The following is a 25,176-nucleotide window of genomic DNA, read 5'->3' as shown; positions in this document are numbered from 1 at the left end:
TGGCCCGAAGTGATCGATAACAGAGAACGCCGAGAAATGACTTCCCTCGTGGTCGCATGAAAACCTTTCCTCGTTTGATGGCCCAACCTTAACTTTTTTAATGGTTTAGTTACATACAGTGTGCATTTTCTCAAGTATTTTCCTCTGAACGCAATTGGGTGCCATTAAATATATCGTAAGCATGGGAAGTTCAGACTTGTGCGATCTTGGTCTGAAAATATCTGATTTGAAATGTGAAGTAGAGGAAGATTTTGGACCAAATTTAAAAATCCTGCCAACAAATGATCAAGTGAAGGAACTTCAAACTATATTACGTGACAGGTAAAATAAATGTGAGGGTGAATCATGATTGTTAGAAGCAAGTAGTATTTTTTTTTTCAAAGGGCGAAAGGGGTCTCTTTCCATTCTTTCCTCCGTATTTGTTTTTACATAGTCCTGAGTAAAGAAAAAAAAAAAAAATTGTCTCACGTATGTAATCCGCTACACGGTTGGACGGTGTTGCTAGTAGGAGGTAAACAATTAATAAGGAACCTGCACCTGGGTGATAATCGTATAAATACAGATGAGTGATAAGATTTGAGGTCGAGGTTTGGAGAGGGCTTCTGTGGCCACGGCTGGTCCGTGGCTCTCCAAGTCTACATTCCGACCGACTACCGAGCAGAGTGAGTTTCAGCGTATCGTTGGTCACAGTTCTACCGTAGCTCTACAGCTCTTTTTTTTTTTTTAATTTAGCGTATGGCCCATACAATCAAGTTGAGTTCAGATATAAATTATATACATATTTACATAACAAGAAAAGGCTCCCCACAACTGAATGTCAAGATCACTGATCCACCGTATTGCTTCTGGAGTTGCCATCTGGAAATCCACTTTGCTGCCTGTGTATGCCCGCGTTTCACACACTCTGACAATATGAGGTATGGTTTGTCGTGCAGCTCCACAGTGACACGCGGGTGTTGGCAATTTGTTCCATTTAAACAGCATGTCTCTGCATCTGCCATGGCCTGTTCTTATTCTGTTCAGAGCAGACAATGTTTTACGTGGTAGTTGGAATCCACTTGGAAGTTTGGCATTCGAGAACATACTGTGCAGGTGCGTCTCCGTTGCTGCTTCCCACCGTCTTTTCCACTCTGTAGTTGGGTTGTAGCTTCTAGCAATCATGTCTAAGGCGTTACGTAAAGTTGGATGGCTTGAACATAATCTGTTTTGGTTGATAGTTCGTAGATCTTCATGTACAGGTAAATCGGGGTTCCTTAAGATTTTATTGAATTCCTTGATAAGAGCGGTGGATTTGCGTAAATCAGATGGCATTATTCCAGATAGAAGTGGGAGCCAATGAGTTGGTGTAGATCGAATTGTGCCAGTTATTATGCGCATAGTGGAATTCAATTCAGTATCAATGAGTTTTGTGTGATGACTTCATCCATACTGGAGCACAGTACTCAGCACTTGAATATTCCAAGCCTAAAGCTGAAGACCGTAAAACGCTTGCCGAAGAACCCCAGGTAGTTCCACAAAGCTTATGAATGATGTCGTTACGTGTTTTCAGTTTCTGTGCAGAGCCCAGCAGATGTTGCTTGTAGGATAGTGTTCGATCCAAGATTACTCAAAGATATTTTGGGCTCCAGTTGTGGTGAAGTATCCTGTCACAGAAACTTACATTCAGTTTAGTATTTGCTTTGTTTAAATGGAAACAAGACACCTCCGTTTTATTGGTGTTGGGCTTAAGTCTCCAGTTCCTGAAGTAAGTTTCCAAAATGGACAAATCCCTTGTTAAAATCTCTTCAGTTCTCTCCAGTTCTTTGTGTTGCACAGCTAATGCTATATCATCAGCGTAGTAGAATTTCTGTGATGTAACTTCAGGAAGATCAGATATATATAAGCTGAACAGGAGTGGCGATAGGACTGAACCTTGAGGCAAACCATTTTTAAGCTTCCTCTCCTTGCTCACATTGTTCCCGATGATAACCTGAAGCCTCCTATCACTCAACATATTGTTATAATAAGTCTTGCTATCTTTATGCACGGTATGACCCGGAGAAGTTCTTACATTCAATTTAGTATTTGCTAAGTGGTTGTTTAAATGGAAACCTTCCCTCCACACAGTATCAAATGCAGCAGTGAGATCAACAAAAGCAACAGATGTTTTCAATTTTCTTTGGAACCCCATTTCTATGAATGTTGTAAGTGCCAAAACTTGATCACAACAGCTGCAACCTGGTCTGAAGCCTGCCTGATCCATGGGAATGTGCTGTAAAATGGTGCTGCTTATTCTGTTAAATATGAGTCTTTCAAATAGTTTGTAGCAACAGCTAAGGAGGGCTATGGGGCGATAATTTTCTGGCTTGTTGTTGGGTTTGCCAGGTTTTAAAATCGCAATTATCTTAGCTTTTTTGAACTCCAAAGGCATGTGTCCAGTTAGTAAGATGTCTGTGAAAAATGTTGCCAGCCATTTCTTCGTATTTTGTCCCAGATTGATCAAGAACTCGGGATGAATTCCATCGAAGCCAGGAGCTTTAAATGGTTTTACATCTTTCAGTGCTGTATCAATCTCGGATACTGTGAAGGGATTTGCATATTCTGAAGACTGAGGTGCTGTTGACTTCAAGACTTGAAGTTGTCGTCGAATATATTTGGTGTGTTTCTTGTCACCTGGAACTCGTGACGTTGCAATGATGTGAGAGGCAATTTGATCTGATGTAACTTCAGCCTGTTCTTTGCATACTGGTGGGCTTCCTCCTAATTTTCTGGGAAGACTCCAAGCTTCTCTGCTAGAGCGAGTAAAATCTATCCTCTCAACTGTTTCTATCCACTTATGCCTTCGAGATGAGTCCAGACTGGACAGACGCTTGGTTGCTATGTTAGGATCTCCACATCGTTGAAAGTCTTGATATAGTGCTTCACTTTCTTCATTCCATCCAGGGATATATTCTTTGCGGTAACCTCTTGGAATGAACTTCTTAGCTGTTTCTATAACTGCACCAGCAAAACGCCTATAGTTGTTATATTTAGGAAGAATCCATCGGTTGCACTTATTAAGTTCTGCTGTGAAATTGGTCCAGTCAGCTTTACGAAAATTCCAACGAGAATGTGGTGTTGATCTAATTACTGGGATTGTGATACCAATTTCAATTAGGATGGGCTTATGTTGGCTATGTGGAAATTCACCAATCACTTTTCTCGTGATGTTTTCAGGAAAACCACTTTCATTACAGCTTACAAAACAGAGGTCTGGATTTGTATCTTTGATCCATGCAGCTGATCTAAATGTGCCCTTGTCTTTAGCATCAAAAATTAAATGGAGGTCATTTTCCTCTGCCCATTTCACGAGCATTCTACCATTTTCATCATTTTTGGAGTACTTTCAGAGTCCATGGTGACTGTTAAAATCCCCAACATAAATTGCAGGATGCTTTGCAGTATGTAAGACATGTTCAGGCCAAAGAATGTTGGGTGGTTTATAGACATTTGTTATAGTAATGCCATGCAACTGTGTGACAACTGTATGTATATTTCCATCCATATTTTCAGAAATAAGCGAGGCTTCATTTATGTTGTTACGGATGTAGGTGGCTATTCCATACACATCGTGATATGTCACTCCAAGAGCAGTATAACCAGGGTACGACCTCTACAGCTCTGCATTCGGGAAATGGAGACGGCCTGGTCCCCATCGTCCGCTGTCCTGAGAATAGTTTACCATGGTTTTCTGTTTTTCTGAGCTAAGGTGAATTTCCCTGTATAGGCCACAGCCCCCACCCCCCTCACATTTCAAACATCTCCTTCGCTGAATCAAATTTTCCTGGCCTGAAACATGGTGTTACCGTCCAGGAGGCCCGCTGCCCCAATCAGAGACAGAATGAAAACTTGTAGTAGTAGATTGATTTGATTGATAGTGATTGTGCCCATACTGAAAATAGTTTTAGTGATACAAGAGCTCAATGTCCCAGATTGACTTCCCAGCAGATAGCACAAGGAACACTTGGAAATAGGAATCAAATTAGATTGCTTACATAATTCATATGGTCATTGATAGTGTCCACTTCGACAAGCATTCATACGCTACTGAGCAAGTTAGCTACGTGGTTTTGGTTGCGCCCTGTGAGCTTGCATTTGAGAGAGAGTAGGTTCGAACCCCACTGTTGGCAGCCATGAAAATGGTTTTCCATGTTTTTCCATTTTCACACCGGGCTAATGCTGGAGCTGTGCCTTATTTAAGGTCACACTTCCAGTTAACATCATAAGACCTGTCTGTGTCAGTGCAACGTAAAATCAAATAGCAAAATTCATACTCAAATTGATTTTGGTCCATATTGAACTCCATGTCAGCGTCAATTGCACTAGCATAAACGAAGGCCATAATTGCGTACTAACACTAGTGTTCAGTGTTAAGAGTAATATACCACCTAATAATGAACCTTGTGATCTTGCATGATGTTATTTTACGGCGGTGCTTGAATTGCTGCTGCAAATACTTGATGGGTTTAAAATTGGGAATGTCCAGTACAGGCCTACCAGCAAAATAGTTGGTTTTATCGCACATTCCGAAATTTGGCGTACGTAAACTAGCAGGTTCGAGCATATCTGTGTTGTAGCATCCCATCTCTCTCAAGCGTCTTTACTGTTTGCTTCACTTTTACTGGTTAGTCTTGTATTTTTGCATAATTACTGCAGTGGTTGTCATTGCAATCTTGACAGTGATATTAATACTTTATATTGTTTTTTCAGAAAACTATTCATGGATACTTTTCCATTTCACTCTGGGGCGTGATGGCTCATAGGAATTAGAACTAACTGATTCCCATGTTTTGTGTTTCCCAGCATATCACTATCTTCAGATAAAGTGTCCAACGTTTTGTCACTATCACACTGCAGTGTCTGCCCTTCCCACACAACAGCGCCACCATGGACATGGTGCTCTAGTAGGTTATACAACTCCCGTGTGATGTACCTGTTGATATATGCTGAAGTTATGTTGTCCGCCTGGTAATTCTGTTTCACCTCATTCACCAGTGTTTGTGCCACAGCGTAAGGGTTTCAAGTCATATTGCTAAACACACTAGTATACAGTTATGTGTTCCACATACAGTTTTCGTTAGCATAGAAACAGGCCTATGTCCTCAGAGTATTAAACCAACAGTCACTGATTTACACAAGACAGGATAACTTACAGCCATGTGCAGTATCACATAACAGTATTTTGACCCTCAGTTACAGTGAGTTTGGCACGTTATGACTGCAGACATTACAGTCATGCAGCTTACTTTCATAAGCCTTGTTTTAAGGGCTGCAGGTGATCGCAAGATCCTGCATTCCACACCAGTTACTTTGGTTTCTTGCTTGTTACCTCAGAAAGTTTTGTGATGATTGTCTTTGGGAGGTCTGAAAGCTTTCGTTATTAAAATGAATCTGCCCCTATAATTGTAATTGCTAAGATGTGCAGATTAGGGTAAAATAAGTTGGTGTGATTCTAGCCGCTGCAGCTTCCAGTGTATATATTTGGGTGGGATTATATATCCCTAGGAATTTTCATAGTCTAGGCAAATATAAGTATAACCTCAGGGCACCTATCTTGAACCTAAGTCTACATGACTACCACAGATATCACAAATAACACATGTAAACACATCCATAATACCACATCTTAAACATGATTCAAATCCTATTATAATATCCAGTAAATATTTATCTATTAAGTTATTTAATTCTATTCCTTTCCTTTCAATACATCTATAGTTTAACACCAAATTTGTCATCCTTATTTGGCATCAAGCTCTGTGTACTCTCATCACCACTCCATAGTCCACCCCTTATTTGTGAATGTACCCCCCTATAATCCTTCCAAACAAACCTCCTAACTTATACGTACCCCTGCAGTTCAAGTGAAGGACATGCAAGTGCAGGAGAGGTGGCGTGAAATGATATTAGCAGACAAATAATTTTTAATAGAATTTTTAAAAGTAGGAAAAATCATAGTATAAGGATAAATTCGGAATTCAAAAGGACAAATTGGGGAAATTATTTATTTATAAGAAAAGGAAGTATAAATTGGAATAATTTACCAAGGGAGATGTTAAATAAATTTCCAACTTCTTTGAAACATTTAAGAAAGGACTAGGAAAACAAATGATAGGGAATCTGCCACCTGGGTCATATCATCATCATCATCATCATCATCATTTCCTCTTTTCCATTTGACGCCATGTGGGGGCAAATATGGTTCCTCTTCACTTCGTCCTGTCTCTCCACCATTCCTTATCCAACATTGTGTTCCAGGCCAGATTCCGGTACCCTATGCTGTTCTTCACAGAGTCCATCCATCGTAATCTTTGTCTTCCCTGTCATTTGTCTTTCCAGTGCTTGTCTTGGCAATCTTTTTCTTTCATTTGCTTGACTTGTCCAAACCCTCTCAATCTGTTCTGTTCTGTTCTGGTATGTCATTTAGTTTTTTCACATTTAGCTCTTTTTGTACTGGTACTGTATGTCTTCATTTCTCACTCTATCCTTCCCAGTCTTCTGTACCATACTCGTCAGCAATTTCATTTCAGCTGCCTGAAATCTACTATCATCTCTCTGAGTCATTGTCCAGGTTTCTGCTGCATTTGACATTATAGGTAAGTAATATCCCGTTTACATTACTTCTTTAGCCTTTATTGGTACATCTTTATTTAATATTAATCTCTGTACCTGGTGGTAAAAGGCACTCCCCAGTTGTAGCCTTCTGCTAATTTCCATATCCAGTTTTTCATTTTCTGTCAGCTCACTTCCCATGTATTTAAAGTGTTCTACTATTTCCAGTTCTTTGTATCCAATTTTGATAGCTCCTTTTCCTTTTTTACTTCCTCACCTCATCACCATTTTCTAGCTCTTCTCCACATTGATCCTCAGTTCTCATTGTTCAATCATTCTTTTCAGTACATTCAGCTGTTCTTGTACCACCTCCTCACTTTCTCCCCAAATCACATCATCATCCACAAACATCATTGCGCTCATTCTTCCCTTACTGCCTTTACATTGTCATTCATGACCATGAACAGTGAAAGTAACAGCACACTCCCTTGTGTTAGCACATTGTCAATTCCAAACCATTCTGATCTACTACCCACTGTTGTCTTCACCCAGCTGCATTAGTTTTCATATATATCGTCTTTATCATTGTTATTAGTTACTTGCCAATGCCCCTGTGTATCAGGCTTTCCCAAACTTTAGTTCTGGGGATGCTGTCGTATGCCTTTTTTGAGTCTATAAAAGTCATTATTATATCCTTCCCATGTTCCCAGCTCTTTTCCATTATCTGTCCTAGAATGAAAATGGGTTCTACTGTTGACCTTCCACTTCTGAATCCAAAATGTTCCTCTTGGAACTGACTTTCCACCTTTTCTCTATTCTTTCTTTCCTATATTCTTTCCATTATCTTGGCAACATGGGAGATGATGGTGATTCCTAGTAGTTACTGCACATCTTATCTCCTTTCTTGAATATTAGCATTATAAACCCCCTTTCCCAATCCATGGGCACATTTTTTTCTCTCTCCATACACTCTAAGTAGGGGCTGCCTGGCGGAGGCGGTAAAGGCGTTCTCGGTTCGCTCGGAAGGAATCCCCGCCAAGAAGTCGTAAAATTTAAGAAACAAGATTTCCACTTCCAGAGGTGCATATGGCTCTGAGGTTCCCTCGTTGTACACCAAAAATAAGTATGAGCTTAATTCCTGGGGGCAAAGGCGGCCGGGTGTAGAGCTAACCACTCTACCCCATCACGGGCCGAGATTACGAATGGTGGAAGCTTTTACCTTCCACCCCTCCAAGGGCCTTCATGGCCTGTACGGAGATGACTTTGCTTTGCTATACACACTGAGTATCTGAGTATTCTATAAGTCCACGTGCACTAGATTCCCACTTGTCCTACAGCCTTGAACATATCTATATTTACTTCATTTATTCCTACGCCTTTTCCCATCTTCATTTATAACTGCCCATTCCACCTCTGTCATTGTAATGCCTAATTCCTTCTCTGTTACGTCTTCTATTCCTGTTATCTGGATACCTCCTCCACATATCTCGTTTCTCACGTTCAGCAGTTGACTGAAATATTCTTTTCATCCGTTCATACCTCTTATGATAGTATCAAATAATAATTTTTTCCCATCCGGGTGACATCCCTAAATGCAGATCAGTGGTGATTTGATTGATTGATTGATTGATTGATTGATTGATTGATTGATTGATTGATTGATTGATTGATTGATTGATTGATTGATTGATTGATTGATTGATTGATTGATTGATTGATTGATTGATTGATTGATTGATTAGCGGTAGGGATCTGTGTCCACATTATGCACTCAACTCCAAAATAACAACTCCTTTATTTGTTTTGCTCTTCTTTACCATTTTAAAATTCCTTCAGCAAGATGCAGTATAGTCCCTACAAATATAGAGAACCAAATCGAGCAATCACATGTCCTTGCTCAACACCCATTATGAGTTGTAAAAGACCATCGTACTGTTCTTTAACCCGGGAAAGGGCGTACATCAGAGGGCACGCAGGGCCAATAAGACAACACCTTATATTTACTCACAGCAATTACAGTTCATTATTGTATATATCTCATTATTATTCACGATTTAAGCCCACTAGGGAGCACTTAAAGCTAGTTATTTTTGGATGCTCGATTTCGTTCCTAACACCTCTTGCGTCCTGCTATTAGTTTTTCCTTTCTTACATGTGAAGAGGTTTGCAAGGTTTAACAACTTTTGGTAGAGGAGATCACAATTTTACCAATTTTGAAAATTTAGGGTGATCTGAGACATCAGTATCAGAAATCCGAGCAGAAGCTAAGTTCTTTTTACTTCATTGAGCCACATGCTTCGAGTCTTGTAGCTTTTGATGAGTGAGAAGATCTTCTTCATAAGCCTGCTGTTATCCATTCTCAGAAGGTGCCCGTAAAACTTTAGCTGCCTACGTCGCATGCTAGTGTTAGCCATTTCCAACCATTGGTACAGTTCAGAGTTCGCTTTCAGTCGGTAGGTTCCATTCGGAGCACTCTTGGCCCATTTGGCCCATGAATTTTCTGAAGAATACGTCTTTCAGTTTTTCCCAGATCGTCCATGGTGCCTTTCCTGTTCATCAAAAAGGTCACCGCGTCATATAAAAGCTGGGGTCTGACACCAGTTTTGAAAAGGCATATTTTGGCGTTCTTTGAAATGCCCTTCTTGTTGTAACGGTTTTGCAACAGTTGGTATGCTGCACTGAGTTTGGCACATCTTTCTAAGATGGAGGTTCTGTCTCTACCATTGGGTTGGACCCATTCGCCAAGAATCGATTGACTTTTCCTATCTTTCCATAGATGGTCGTCGAAGGGGTTTTCCTGGGGTGCTTACTCCTGGAGTACTTGGTCTTAAATGTCAAAAACATATCAGATTTGTAGTCCTGTCTTTGCCGCTGTTTCATGTAGGAATTGAACAGCAACTGCAGCATCCTTAGAGTTGTTGGTTAGGATCGCGATGTCATCTGCAAAGACCAAGCTCTTGATCTCGATCTTCCTTGTTCCGGCTCCAGTGGTAACTGGTTTGATTCCAGGATTGCTCAGTGTAAGTTTCCAGCTCTTTATGACTTTGTCAAGCACCAAATTGAAGAGGATAGGCGAGAGGCCATCTCCTTGTCTCACACCAGTTGTGATCTTGAAATTCCTGTTGTAGCCACAAAGACGCACACATGAAATGCTGTCAATTGTGTACACAATTTTATTTACAAATTATATATACATATTCTACACACATGCACTAATAATCTGCCATCTTGAAACAAAACACTACTATGAAGAATAAAAAGAAGACTGAAGACTGCAACACTTGCATGTCAGCCAACCTTCTGCCGTAACAAATTCACATACTCGATTAATGGCTTGGGTTCATAACTCTTGTTAAACAGCAACCCTCAAGACTGCCTCTTTATCTGCACTAACTGGCCAGGCTTCTAGAAGAATATGACACAACATGTTTTCTCATAATTTAGAGTCTCTCCAACAGCCTATTTACAATGAAAGGATTTTTCTACACAATTCCAGTGGCAAGATGCGTTCTTCTGGACTTTTACAGTGTGTTGCACAACATTGCAGTGGATTTATACATCATATATATTACAGGTAATAATAAATTGTATACTATCAGTTACGTGTTCTTACATTAAATAAACTCATATTAATATACATCCCGGTACCGTACAGCAAATGTTTCCTGACATAACCTCACAAATAATATGATCATGATTTATACCAAATAAAATCCGGAAATAATAATGCTAATACCAATAGATGTAAACAAATTCATAGCCACACCTCACAAGTCATAATAATAATAATCATCGATATTTATATTAAGTTATTTACCCATGGGTTAGATAATTGTTTCCAAGTTATACTAGTCCATTACACTTGCATCACTCTGAGCCAGTTCTCTGAATTTCACCTTGGAGGAGGTGTCTGAGTCTCCTCGTTCTCGCAGCACTGAGAAGAGTCTCTGGCGGTCAGTAGAGCCATAAGCCTTTGTAAAGTCGACGAATACTACGGTGATGTTCACGACCCTCACAAGTTTTAATTGGAGTATAGTTTACAGGTTGAAGATGTGCTCGGTGCAGGACTGTACTCGCCAAAATCATCCCTGATATTCACCAATTGTGTGACCACACTGCCTTTCCACATTGTCCTGTAGAATCTTAGACAGAATTTTGTGGGCTATTGGCAACAGTGATAGTTGTTGACATCACTTCGGTTGCCTTTCTTGTGCAGTGGGTGTATTCGAGCTGTCTTCCAGTCATCAGGTATCCTTACAGTCTCCCAGCAATCAACCAGGATCCTGTGTATGACCTCTGCAATTGCAGTTCCACCTTCTTTAAGTGCTTCTGCAATGATGCCACCTTCCCCGGGTGCCTTATTCTTGAGGCAGTTTCTGGTGGTAGTTATTTGCTGAAGTGTAGGTGGTTCAGATGGGAGGCAGACATCTACTGTGTCTACTACAGGTAGTCTTTCCTTGGGCTCTTGACATTTGAGTTGCTGGTTGAAGTAGTCTACTAGAAGTTGCACGTTCCCAAGGTTACAGGTAACCAACTTCCCTTCTGGTTTCTTGAAGTGAATGCATGGTGGATTATACCCTGAGAGCTCCTCTTTGAAAGCCCGATAGAAGTTTCTGCTGTTGTACTGTCTGAATTCTTCATCCAACTTTTCTAGCCTCGACCGATCATAACATCTCTTCATGTGTCTAATGGTCTTGCTTTACAGTTTTCGTACCTTTGTGAAATCCTCCCAGTCTTCCTGTTGCTTAATCGAATTCCACTTCATCCAGACTATAGCTCGCTCGTCGACTGCACGGTCACACTCAGTATTCCACTATCTGTGACGTCGCTTCCTTCGAGGTTGTCCAAGATTATACAAGGTCTTGCATACTGTGGACTGTTGGTTCCAGTCATTCACCTCCTTTGCAAGATGCCAATTACAAAGCGTTCTTTATTATCATGGAGAAACTGGGAATCAATCCTCTGTGAGGCTGCGTTATAGGGTACTTGTCGCTTAGGTAGTAATCTGGTCTTCATTTGGGTGAAGAAATGGTCAGAGTCGTTCCATCCTTAACAAACTCTCCTGTTCCTTGTACTGATTGTGATGCGGTCTATTTGAAATGAACCAATAACAGGGTTCGGTGACTGGGTCTGGTACTTCGGTTTTCTAGGAAAAACTGTGGACATGTTCCTCATCTGATAGAACTTACACAGTTCTATTAAGCGCTTGCCAATGGTGTTTGTGCTGTATAAGGCACCACTATGTCTCAGTACCTTCGTTCTTTCCTCAGTTGAGCGCTGAAGTCGCTTACCAGGAGCTTGACATGGTGACCGGTGATCTTGCTGATCTCATCTTCTAGCATCTGCCACAAGATTTGGGTATTTTCAGGGTTCTTCTTGTTATCCTCGTTAGTAGGAGCATATGCATTGACCACGAACCTACTACGCTGGCGTAGCAGAGGGAGAGGTGATACTCCCACGTGGTGCATCCCAGGTGGCGGATTGAGGGGGCGGGGGGGGGGGGGTTCTAACCAGCTTGCCGGCGGACTTGAGGGAAATAAAATACCTCTCGCGGACCAAACACAAAACCTCCCTGTGGGTGGGGGACGCAGAGGAAGAATACACCCACGGTATCCCCTGCCTGTTGTACTAGGCGACTAAAAGGGGCGACCAAGGGATGATCCAATTAGAACCATGAGACTACTTGTAATTAGTACCATCACGCAGGGAACACCATGGGTTGCATTTACTTGCGCGTAGTACCACTATGTTAGGTACGCAATAGGTTTGTGATTAGTAGCGACAGTGTGTTAATCAGGAGGTGGGTCCTACAGTACCTGTGATTCGTACACCTATATGAGCGACACCATGGGATTAGTGACACCATGGTTCTGCCTTACCTATTCTCAGTTCCCACTATGTGAGGAATTCCATGGGATAGTACGAGCCCCTGTGGTTAGTCCACTTATGTGAGGAACGGCATAGGTTTGTGTTGCCTGTAAATAGCGCCGCAATGTACAAAACACCATAGGTCTGTGCTAAATGTGCGCATTACACTACCTGTGAATAGTACTATAATGTGTGGAATACCGCGAGTCTCCGCTACTTTTGATTAGTACCGCAACATTACACATAGCATGGTTCTACTTTTCTAGCGATAACTACCATTATGAGGGGTCAATGACCTGGATTTTGGACCCGTTTCGACTATAAGCATAATCGATTCAGCATCGTGCTATAAAAGCAGTCCCTTGGTCAGTAATACTATAGTTTTGTGCCAGCTTCTGTGCATGTGAGGCACTGTGGGTCAGATCCACTGATCGTTTTAAATTCATATCATCCATTCATTCTTCGTCCTATGCTTTGAATTCTGGTTAGTGGAGGATTTTGGACTTTTAAGTTGTCGTTTCATTTTGTCTCATTTCATACCATTAGGGGCCGATGACCTCGATGTTAGGCCCCTTTAAACAACAAACATTAGTCAATCATATGCATTGACAAGGGAATATCCTCTGTTTCCACACCTGAAGGACAGTATGGAGAGGCGTTCACTAGTTGAAATGAAATCGATGATTGAGTCCACTAAATATTGTCTTACTAAGAAAGCTGTTCCAAAGATGCTGGAGCCATGTGTGTTTCTAGACGCTGGCTTCTCCTTAATTATTCTGTAATCTTCTGATTCGAAAGCCTCGTCTAAGTAAACCTGGTTTCTTGGACTGCTGCTATCAAAATTTTGCGCTTATGCACGACATCTGTTAGTTACGTAAGTTTTCCGGTCTTGCAGAGGGTTTGGATGTGATAGTCCCAAAGTTTGTGATGGTTTTAGGTTTCAGTTTTAACTTAGTGGTGTTAGGGAACTCCGACTTTCCCCCGCACAATGAGTTCAGGCTCCCCAGAATCCGAAGGCCTGAATGCGCCACCACTGGTGGCGGGAGATTGGATACTCCCTGGGGTAGTAACATCTGTGTCTGTCGTTTATCATTGCATAAGAGCTAGTAAAGGGATTTACTAAGGGTGAAGACCCAGGGTCTTCAAGGTTGGCCACTCCGAAGCTTATTCAGGAGCGTTGCTGATTCTTACAGAGCAATTGCCAGTCGCTCCAGCCCTCCTCCTATATCCGGGTTTGGGACCGGCTACAGCACTACTAAGTTAATCAATCCACCCAGTAATTCTATAGGTGGAGTTTTGTATATTTCTCAATTTATACATTTAATTGTTTATTTATGTTTTCTTTCGGAAGGGGGTTATTTCTTTTCTGGTTCATACAAATGATTTCTCTTTTATTTGAGCAACATTGTATACGTTTGCAGTGAAGTATGTAAAACTAGTATAGCAATTTCTTGCACGGTGATAATCATAAAATGATAAAATATACATCAACTTAAAAGTTATGAAATGACATGGTGACATATAATTGCGAAAATATACATAGGAATTGCAAATAAATCAACCTTGAATATGACATTACGTGCTAGAAAATACTTATCACTAATCTAAGATTTAAAACAAGAAAATATCACTTTTTTTTTTTTTTTTTTTTCATGATACACAACCATATACTGTAATGGTTTTATAATTCCTCCTCTTCACATGTTGCCTTGGTCTTCATATTTCTTGTTCTGTCACGAAACACACACTTTTCTGGGGCTTCATTTCATGCTGACAGCATCACTGCTTCTGGCTGGATTCCAAGAAACTCTTCCAGACATTGCTTCAACTTTCGAGGAATGTTTTCAAGTGTCACACAGTAATGCATATACTCTTGCCATAATTCTCTGCCCAAATCCTTCAGTAAACTTCTTGGGTCATAGCTGAGTCAGATTTGCTTTGAAGAATCGTGTAACTGTTCATACCAGGAATATTCAGTAATGTGTAGAACAGGGTGAGTGACCATCTGTAGCTGACTCTTGAAACGGAGTAGGTAACTTTCATTTCATCCACTATATCTACACCCCCTTTGGTTAAATTATAAAATGTCACCACTTCCGGCTTCACTGATTCACCCGAGTTTTCATTGATGCTGTCATCGTTGTGAAGCATAAACAAAAGTAGCATGACCTTGTTCTTTCTTGGAACATACGACAGTCATGTGAGAGTTTTCGTAAAGCCAAATACACTGATTTTTACAGATCTTTCTTTTGTTTCAACAAAGTGTATGTTGAGTGCTCAGCCCGAAGGCTGGTTTGGACCTCAACAGCTCTGCCATTAGCCATCATAGGTGGCCCAGGCGTTACTCAAGAGGTGTACTAGGGAAATGAGGAATGATGTAGTTTCCCGTTGCATTCTTCACTGAGCCAGAACTTGCTATTACGTATCAGTCTGCCAAGCCCATTGAAATGCCCACACCAACTGACCCTATGAGCGACATATTCACACCATTCATACAGGGACTGGCTGCAGAAGGAATGGCACTACTAACATTGCTCATACCTCTGTCACTTTCATGTTGTCAAAGTCAAGGATGCGACTAAGACAGGTCAATGAAAGTAACAAATTTGTTCTAGCCCACACCTGAAGACATAGTGCACTGTAAACACTAGATCTTTTCAGCAAAGTGCTGGGATTTCCTTTTTGTTTCTTCTTATAGTACCCACCAGTGTAAGTCTGTGATCTGCAATCAGTCAATCAATCGATCATTACTGATCTGCATTTAGGGCAGATTCCCTATCTTGTTTTCCTAGCCTTTTCTTAAATGATTGCAAAGAAATTGGAAATTTACTGAACAGCTCCCTTGGTTATTCCAATCCCTATCTCCCCTTCCTATAAACGAATATTTGCCCCAATTTGTGCTCTTGAATTCCAATTTTATCTTCATATTGTGATCTTTCCTACTTTTAAAGACACCCTTATTCGTCTACTGATGTCCTCCCATGCCATCTCTCCACTGACAGCTCGGACATACCACTTAGTAGACCAGCTTGTCTTCTTTCTCCCAAGTCTTCCCAGCCCAAACTTTGCATCATTTTTGTAACGCTACTCTTTTGTCAGAAATCGCCCAGAACAAATCGAGCTGCTTTTCTTTGGATTTTTTCCAGTTCTTGATTCAAGTAATCCTGGTGAGGGTCCCAAACACTGGAACCATACTCTAGTTGGGGTCTTACCAGAGACTTATATGCCACCTTCTTTACATCGTTACTACAACCCCTAAATACCCTCATAAACATGTGCAGAGATCTGTACCCTTTATTTACAATCATATTTATGTGATTACCCCAATGAAGATCTTTCCTTATATTAATACCTAGATATTTACAGTGATCCCCAAAGGGAACTTTCACCCCATCAACACAGTAATTAAAACAGAGAGGACTTTTCCTATTTGTGAAACTCACAACCTGACTTTTAACCCCGTTTATCATCATACCATTGCCTACTGTCCATCTCGCAACATTATCGAGGTCATTTTGCAGTTGCTTACAATCTTGTAACTTTTATTACTCTGTACAGAATAACATCATCTGCAAAAAGCCTTATCTCTGATTCCACTTCTTTACACATGTCATTTATATATATATATATATATATATATATAAGAAAATATAAAGGTCCAGTAATACTGCCTTGAGGAATTCCCCTCTTACTTATTACAGGGACAGATAAAGCTTCGTCTACTCTAATTCTCTGAGTTGTATTTTCTAGAAACAGAGCCACCCATTCAGTCACTCTTTTGTCAAGTCCAGTTGCACTCATTTTTGCCAGTAGTCTCCCATGATCTACCCTATCAAATGCCTTAAACAGGTCAATCGCGATACTATCCAATTGAGTTCCTGAATCCAGGATATCTGCTATATCTTGCTGGATTCCTACAAGTTGAGCTTCAGTGGAAAAACCTTTCCTAAACCCAAACTGCCTTCTATCAAACCAGTTATTAATTTTGCAAACATGTCTTATATAATCAGGAAGAATGCTTTCCCAAAGCTTACATGCAATGCATGTCAAACTGATTGGCCTTTCCTTTATACACAAGGGCTACTACAGCAACTCTCCATTCATTTGGTATAGTTCCTTCATGCAAACAATAATCCAATAAGTAGCCTACTTCAGATATGGTACTATATCCCAACCAATTGTCTTTAGTATATCCCCCAAAACCTTCTAAATTCCATCTGCTTTTCTAGTTTTCAACTTTTGTATCTTACTGTAAATGTCATTGCTGTCATAGATAAATTTTAATACTTCTTTAGTATTAGTCACCTCCTCTATCTGGACATTATCCTTGTAACCAACAATCTTTACATACTGCTGAGTACTTCTGCCTTTTGAATATCCTCGCATACACACTCCTCTTGTTCAAAGACTGGAAGCAAGAGGGAGACTAGTGCACCAATTGTCAACTGTAACATTTTGCCCAGTTCTGGTTATAGGTTAAATTAGCTTTTCCACAACATTTTTTTCCACTGTTGTCTAATTGGAAAGGCCCTTCAGGTTGTTCTCCAGTCTATATCTCCATATTTAGTGTGTAGAAAGTTCTAGCAACAGTCAGTGCATGTATCTTCAAGCCATACTTACCCGGCTTATTGGCAATGTGCTGTCTAAATGCACACCGCTGCAAAATTTTCATCAGTAGTCACATATTCACTTCATGAAAAGTTATCTTTCCAGCACTAAACAAAATCTTCAAAAAACTCCCTAATCAGAGCAAGTCTATCAAGTTCTTTCTTTGTTGCCCTCGTAAAGATATTGTTAAATCATACAGCATGAAGAAGAAATTTGAACCTCTTTAGGTTCGTGGTGATTCGAAAAATGTTGACACCAGTTCCATCAGTCGACCATAGATCTTCTAGATGATTTCAGCACACCTGCTAAGTAGAGTAGCCCAATCATGGCTTTTATCTCCGCACTGTTTGTGTCCTAGCATCACGAGATCTTGAGTAGTTTTCTCTTTATACGTGAATCCATAAATTTATGTATGAAACAAGTTTTAGTATGGTACTTTCCAAAAAAATCAGCTGCCGTGAGTGTAAATGTAAAGTAACATGTCATCCTTGACTTTTTGGTCCTGGCAAGTGAGTTAAAATGTTCTCTCTCTTTGTACTACCATGTGAGGTAGTGCTATGTACATCCCTCTTAGTTTGACCGTCTCATCCAGTGTATTGAGGTCCTACGACATGGTTGACTACTCACAGCACTTCGCTGTCTCCTCAGATTCAGCTGATACTTCAGTCTCCGTATTATGGTCACTGGCCTCAAAAACATCTTTGCCATCTGCTTCCTCTTCTGAAACATCCGAAGAATTTTGTCTGATAACATCTTCAAAAAGTCTTCGGCGAAATGCGCCCTGTTCTCTTGTTAGTGCTTCGTTCCATGTCTCCTCCTTTTGAATGCTCTTAAGAAGTTTATTTATTCTTTCCTGTTCTTTCCTGTTATGAAGTCAAAGATGCAACCCTCCGACTGAAAAAAACAATGAAAATACAGGATTAAGCAATAAAATAGATGTCAGAAACTCATTGTGCCACAGGGTGTGCACGGTTGAAAGCACCACTACACTTTCAGTCACCGCATTTCCACAATCATGACTGAGGGATTGACAGTGCTGTATGTGCTACCCAATACCTCCTAGTAGGATATGGTTGGAGTGAGGGAGCCGTACAACAATCACTTAATAACTGGTGAACAAACAAATACTGCTGCGGTCGAAAAGACTACGGCTCGCCTCCTTCCGGGTTAAAAAACATGATGAAGGTCATAATTAATAAAATAACATCCTTTCTCTTTTCGTCATTCATAATCTTAGTTAGAATTACATATTTCATAAATTTGTATGAGGTAATTAGTGGTTGGAGTAACCTTGTATTTAAATTGGTCATCATTGTTTTTCCTTGCATTAGATTAATATTATCTCTCCCATGTCCATCTCCATGGCTAAGGAGTCCTGGGTTCGATTGCTGTTTGGGATTTTAACCTTCATTGGTTAATTCCGGTGACCCGAGGGTTTTATGTGGTGGGTTATTTTTTTTAATTTTTTACTTTTTTTTCAGCATTAGAATTCATAATATATAGGTCCCCATCCTCATAGACGTGCAGGTCGCCTCTAAGGCGCAAACACAAAAGACCTGGACCCGGTCTCTTCGGAGGTCACACACCATTAAAAAGTTAGTACCCTATGTTTACATATTCTTGAGAAAATAGTGTGAACCTAATTTTTTGTCTGTCTGTGGTAAGTGGAAGAAAAATATGATTGGGAATCGACTATTCTCAAGCGGGGAATTAATATCTTCATTGTTATAGGTACCAATGTGACCTAATATAGGCATAGTGTCTATGGATAGGTATAGTATTAGAAGTATCTTATTTAGTTGTGTGTTTACCCCTTTCCTTTTCCTGATTTTACTACAGGAAAATCAAGATGAGAAAATCATACGAGAATTCTATGTCAGAAGAGAGCTTAGCAAATCAAAAAAGTCTACACTAATTCCAACAGCCTCTCTTTCTGCATTTAACTATTTGTTGAAGGTCATTTGTTACTATTGTGTGTATTAGAGAGAAATACATAATAGGTGAAACACAGTAACAGGTCAGTGTGGGAAGAGGGAGCAGCAGAAAGAGGAGACAAAGACAAAGTGAAAACACAAAAGGACAAGACATTCTCCTCATCTTCATACACTGCCATCTTCTACATCCTTCTCTTCTCCGCACACAACAAGCTTGTTTCTGCTTCTTACCTTCATCAGGAATGCAGTTGTCAACACACAAAGGGCCATCGTGACAGATCTCCAGTCTTAATGTGCGGGTAGTGAAGGATAAGAAGGAAGCTGGATAAATACAAGGAAAGGGAACAAACATAAGATTAAGATTAAGTTTTGTACAGACGGTAAAAGACTAGGACCACAGGACAAACACAAAAGGAGAAAAGGATCCTAATGGGATTAGAAAGGAACAAACAAGTGTCAAATCATGTATAAAGAGATGGGAACAAAGAAAGGAATATATTATTGTTCTTATCTCTCTATATGTGTGACACTGTCCAGGAAACCATACCTTACGACACATGACAAAAATCTCATTTTATGCTTATTTTATATTTTGGTACTGATAGTCTGAAAGACTATTTCTTGAAGGTCATTTGTTACTATTGTGTGTATTAGAGAGAAACACATAATAGGTGAAACACAGTGACAGGTCAGTGTGAGAAAAGGGATCAGCATAAAAGAGGAGACAAGAACAAACATCTTTCAGACTATCAGACTTAGTTGTTAGGAGAATACGTGAAGAACAACTTGGTTTCCAGAAGGGTCGTTCAACAATCAGTGCCATAAAATGCCTACAAAATGATATCGAGAGATCATTGAGGCTAAAAGGTGGAAAATTACATGCCATATTTGTTGACTACTGCAAGGCATTCGACCTGGTGAGTAGAAAGCTTATAATAGAGAAACTTGAATAACAATGGAGACAAAACACAACCTTGTCTAACTCCTCTTTGGATGGCTATCTCGTTTGTAGTTTGATTACCGATTCAGACAACGGCCTTTTGTCTCCAGTAAAGGTTGTCAATAATGCGGATATCTTTGCTGTCAACTCCTATATCCTTTAGAAGTTCTACAAGTTTTGGATGTTGTACTCTGTCAAATGCCTTTTCAAAGTCAATGAAACAAGCAAACACTTCTTGCTGTTGATCTAGACTGTTCTGAATTAGGATATTTAGCGCAAACAATGCTTCCCTTGTACTAAAAAAATTTCTGAACCCAAACTGTGTTTCGTCGAGGTCTTGTTCACACTTAGTCTTGATTCTGTTATGTATTACACGAAGGAATACTTTAAGTGTGTGGCTCATGAGGCTTATTAGCCTATAATCATTACACTTACATGCCTTTTGCTTCTTTGGCAACGTGATGAATGTAGATAACAGCCAGTCAGATGGGATGTCTCCAGTATTATATATAGTATTGAACAACTTTACCAAGAATTGGATATTGTCTTCGTCAATCATTTTAAGAAGTTCTACAGGGATGTTATCTGGACCTGGTGATTTCTTGCTTTTTGAAACTTTCACAGCATATAGCACTTCTGATTTAAGAATGTCAGGGCCTTCACAATTAACTCGTTGGTTAGTTTCCTCACCTCTCTGATCACAGAAAAGTTCTATCAGATAATTTTCCCAAGTATTTAAAACTTCTTCTTCATTAATAATAGGCCTGTTTGTGGCATCAACCAGTACAGAAAGGTTACGTTTTCTGTACATGCCAGCTATTTCCTTTAATTTTCGATGTATATTGAACAAATCGTGTTTAGACTGAAAGATTTCCATTTCCACACATTGTTCTTTCATCCAGTTCTCTTTCGCAGCACGTATTTCTTTCCTTATGTGGCGTAATTTTTTGTATTCCTCTGCATCATTTTTTACTAATCTTCATTGTTCCATTAGTTCAAGAATATCATCTGTCATCCATTTTTTTTTCTTCATTGGATGTATCTTTTGATCTTTGTTTTGAAGAAGTACCTCTACCTGACTTTTAAACTGATTCCACAAATCATTTGCTGTTGCACAGTTATTGGTATTGATTTCTTTTAAATGCCTGTTCAAATCCTGAGCAATTTTCTGCCGAGTTTCACAATTTTGTAGATTAGGGGTATTTAGTACCTTTCTGCTAGGCTTATTCTTCATGATTTTCAGACAAACTCTTACGTTAGCTATCAGTGGATTATGATCCGAGGAAATATCTGCACCTGGATATGCTGCGACTCTTTTGATGGAATTTCTGAAACTCTTATTTATCAGAATGTAATCAATTTGGTTCCTTGTTGAGTCAGGATTCTGAGGATCATCTTTAGGAGCTTTCCATATGTATAAACGACGTTTTGGAAGTTTGAACCATGTATTGGTGAGAACCATTTGATGTTCTATACAAAATTCGTATAGCTTTTCTCCCCGGTCATTGCATTTACCAAGCCCAAATTCGCCTACCAAGTTGGAACGACGCCCTTGACCAATTTTTGCGTTGAAATCACCCATTATGACAGTTATTTCATCCTTCTTCAGGTCTTTAAGAACAGTTCCAAGTTGTTCATAGAATGTTTCTATTTCGTCATCATACTTTTTGTCCGCTGTTAGTGCATATATCTGCAAGATGTTTACATTAAAAGGTGGGCATGAAAGCTGTAATAACATGATTCGATCAGAGACTGGTACAAAGTTCCTGACATACTTCGTAAGTTCAGAATTTATAAATGTACCGACTCCATTTCTATGATCTTTATCATCATCTTCGCTACCAGAGTAATACCTAATAAAAGAAATAGATAGTGTGCAGAGGAAAGCAGCAAGATTTGTAACAGGGGATTTCAGGAGAAAGAGTAGTGTATCAGAAATGTTAAAGGAACTTGGGTGCGAAACTTTAAGTAAGAGAAGGGAGAAAACTAGACTTATTGGAATATATAGAGCCTATACAAGAGAAGAAGCATGGGGAGATATCCGTGAGAGGCTTCAGTTGGAAAATAATTATATCGGCAGGACTGACCACAAATATAAAATTAGAAGGAATTTTAGCAGAAGCGATTGGGGTAAATTTTCATTCATTGGGAAGGGTGTGAAGGAGTGGAACAGTTTACCAGGGGTAGTGTTTGATCCTTTTCCAAAATCTGTACAGATATTCAAGAAGAGAATAAACAGCAACAGAGAAAATAAATGAAGTGTTAGAGGGCATTCGACCAGTGCAGGTTATTGTAAACAAAAAAATGTGTGTGAATAAATTAATTCCATCCCCTGGTCTAAGGAGTTTGGACAGCCAAAGTAGGGGACTGCCTGTAGGGGTGAAGTACAGTGGGGACTTCGAGGGCCCTGGGACCGTTACGGTAGCTGTGAAGGCCCTTCAGGAACTCTGAAAAGTGGTGGCAAAAGGGGCTCTGGTTAAGATGCAGCAGGTCGTTATGCTACTTAGGTTCCAGAATGGGTAAAAAAAAAAAATATATAATAATAATAATAATAAATGAGTAAATAAATGCAATGTAAATTTTAATCTTGTACCAGTTTTTATAGTATCATTTGAAGTAATTCCACGTACTGTATATCAGTTGACTATATTTGTAAGTAGTACAGAGATATTATAAGTAGAATTTTTTAAACAATATAAATTTATTAAGGATGAGCTGTGTGTTTAATAGAAAAAAATTGTTAGCGTAAATTGTATAATATTGTATTATAGGAAAATTTTCTTCTCTTGTTAATTTAATATTTAGTGCTTGACAATAGTGTATTTTAGTGTACCATTTGCCACCGAGTTAGACACCTCATTTGCAAATAAAGAGATTTTGATTTTGAATAGAATGTACCATCATCACAATGACATTTACCTGCACCAGACCAGCGAACTTCACTAATTCCCACCAATGGTGTTCTTAATCTAACCATTTCCTTGATAAGATTGTCAAGCTTGCCAGCTGCATAGAGACTTCTGATGTTCCAAGTCCCCATTCTTATTGCGGAATTCACTAATTTGAGCCAGGAGATTCTTAGCACCCCTCACCCATTTAAGGGCTGCCCGGGACTAGGGGCCGTAAGAAGAAAGTTCTGTAAAAATTAATTATTCCATGCATTAAGCATAAGGAATTTCATGTTTTTATCCGTATTGAACTGAGATCACAATTAAATAAGCATATAGTAGGTTCCACCTTTTCAATACATTTACAATATTGTTATCTGATGTTTACAACATTATTTATTACAAATTACAGGACATGTTTTGGTGTACATTTTTTTTTTTTGCTTTACGTCGCACCGACACAGATAGGTCTTATGGCGACGATGGGACAGGGAAGGGCTAGGAGTGGGAAGGAAGTGGCCGTGGCCTTAATTAAGGTACAGCCCCAGCATTTGCCTGGTGTGAAAATGGGAAACCACGGAAAACCATCTTCAGGGCTGCCGACAGTGGGGTTCGAACCCACGATCTCCCGAATACTGGATACTGGCCGCAATTAAGCGACTGCAGCTATCGAGCTCGGTGTACAATTTTTAACACCATCATCAGCTGCATGAAAAGTGTATAGAAACTTGGCGGTCAAAACAATGAACAGCATATTATCATACTTAACTCCTTATATACAGGCAATAGAATGTTGTTATAATTAAATTTAACATCTTATTATGCTAGGTTAAAACTAATTTGTGTGACAAGGAGATTCTTGCAGGTGAAAATATAAAATTCTTCGTTTGGTATATGAATGGTCTTTGGTTCCTTAATGTCTATAATATTATACACTCGTTAATATTGGTTTCACATGCGATCCTAAATTAGAAGTTGAATGCAATCCGTTTGACATTAAGATATTCATTTTTTGTATATGTTATTTTGTTGAATTAAAAGTTCGTTGTATATAGAAGAATTATTAAAGCTGAGCCGTCTTCTTATTTTTGTTGAGTAAAAACGTAGTATTTTTGATGCTGTATATGTAGTGGTTGACCTGTGATATTAATTTGCCCTATAGTTGTTAAGTGGGCTACGATTCTCAGTTCAATAGGCACCTGTAATCATGAAACCCTATGTTAAAAGAAAAGCGGGAAAATTGATAGAGAAACTGATTGAATTATTGAAACGCCTGACTCACCTCTAAAGCTGTGTACCTCGCTTGACGGCTGCAGCACAACGAGTGTGTCTGCTTGTGTCTTGTGCTGTGTGATGAAGCGTTAGGGAAGGAGAAGTAGGGGCGGTAAAGGGGGTGTTTCCAGAACATTGGCTGTTTAGGAGGAGGTCCAGGGGGTGTTGTGGATGTAGACTGTAATACGCAAAGTTGTTACGTAGAGTACGGAAGACATTCAAATTTTCTGGAATTTTTAAGTTGTTGAGTAATAGAATCAGGCAATCAAATAATATCTTAGGTTTTTCCGAGATTTCGTTCAGATTAAGGTTGGCGTTATAATATTGATCTAGGTGTATTAAACATGCTTCCGTAATGTCAAGCCTCCAATGTTTCCATGATCTCAAGGTCTTCATTTATATCTGTAAATTTATGTTTATACTCATGGATATGCTGGCCTACCGCTGAGAATCTACGATATTTTACAGCGTTGAGGTGTTCGTGATATCTGACATTAAAGCTACGCTTCCACAATCTCTACATTCGAATCTATATTCGCCTGATTTAGAATAGGGGTTGACTTTGTTAACAATTGAAGCATTATGTAGAGCTGTTACACTTCTATTATCTGTCTTAAATGCAATCCTAATGTTACATTTTTTTTGGAAAATATTTGTGATTCTATACACGTCTTTATGTGAAAGTTGCGATTTCCTTTGCTTCTGTTCTCTCTTTCATCAGGTTCGTATGAGGGCGATATTTGAATTTGCTTATTATTCATTCTATAAAATTTCCTTTAAAAAAAACCGTTAGCTTTAGCCATAGCTCGAATGATGTTCAATTCCTTGTCCAAATTTCGTTTGAACATTGGTATGCTAAAAGCACGATTCACTAAGCTGTTATAGGTTGCGGATTTGTGAGTTAAGGGGTGGGTTGAATCATTTCTTATTGTAACTGAAGTTTGTGTGGGTTTTCTGTAATTACTAAAAGAAAATGAAGAGGCGTGTCTATTAATCTTTAGGTCCAGGTAATTAATAGATTTTTCTATTTCAGATTCTAAAGTAAATTTTATATCCGTATCTATAGTGTTAAGATTATTAAGAGTTGTAGAGGCAT

The 25,176-nt window shown here is 39.4% G+C and overlaps 1 protein-coding gene across 2 annotated transcripts in view; it reads left to right on the top strand.

The window, feature by feature from the left end:
* Positions 1-33: 33 nt before the first annotated feature.
* Positions 34-25,176, top strand: part of kri (krishah) — a 96,485-nt gene continuing 71,342 nt past the window's right edge. The window contains exon 1 of one of the 2 annotated variants that reach the window (XM_067156842.2): positions 34-321. In XM_067156842.2, coding sequence (XP_067012943.1) covers positions 182-321 — 140 coding nt within the window. In that variant the 5' untranslated portion in view covers positions 34-181. Of the gene's footprint in view, positions 322-10,058; positions 10,145-25,176 lie in introns of those variants that run through there. The other variant, XM_067156850.2, reaches the window with a different exon arrangement.

Source organism: Anabrus simplex, chromosome 1 (assembly GCF_040414725.1).
Source record: "Anabrus simplex isolate iqAnaSimp1 chromosome 1, ASM4041472v1, whole genome shotgun sequence".
In the NCBI taxonomy this organism is placed as follows: domain Eukaryota; kingdom Metazoa; phylum Arthropoda; class Insecta; order Orthoptera; family Tettigoniidae; genus Anabrus; species Anabrus simplex.
Note: the sequence above shows the minus strand (reverse complement) of the source record. Positions and strands in the feature narration are given on the sequence as shown.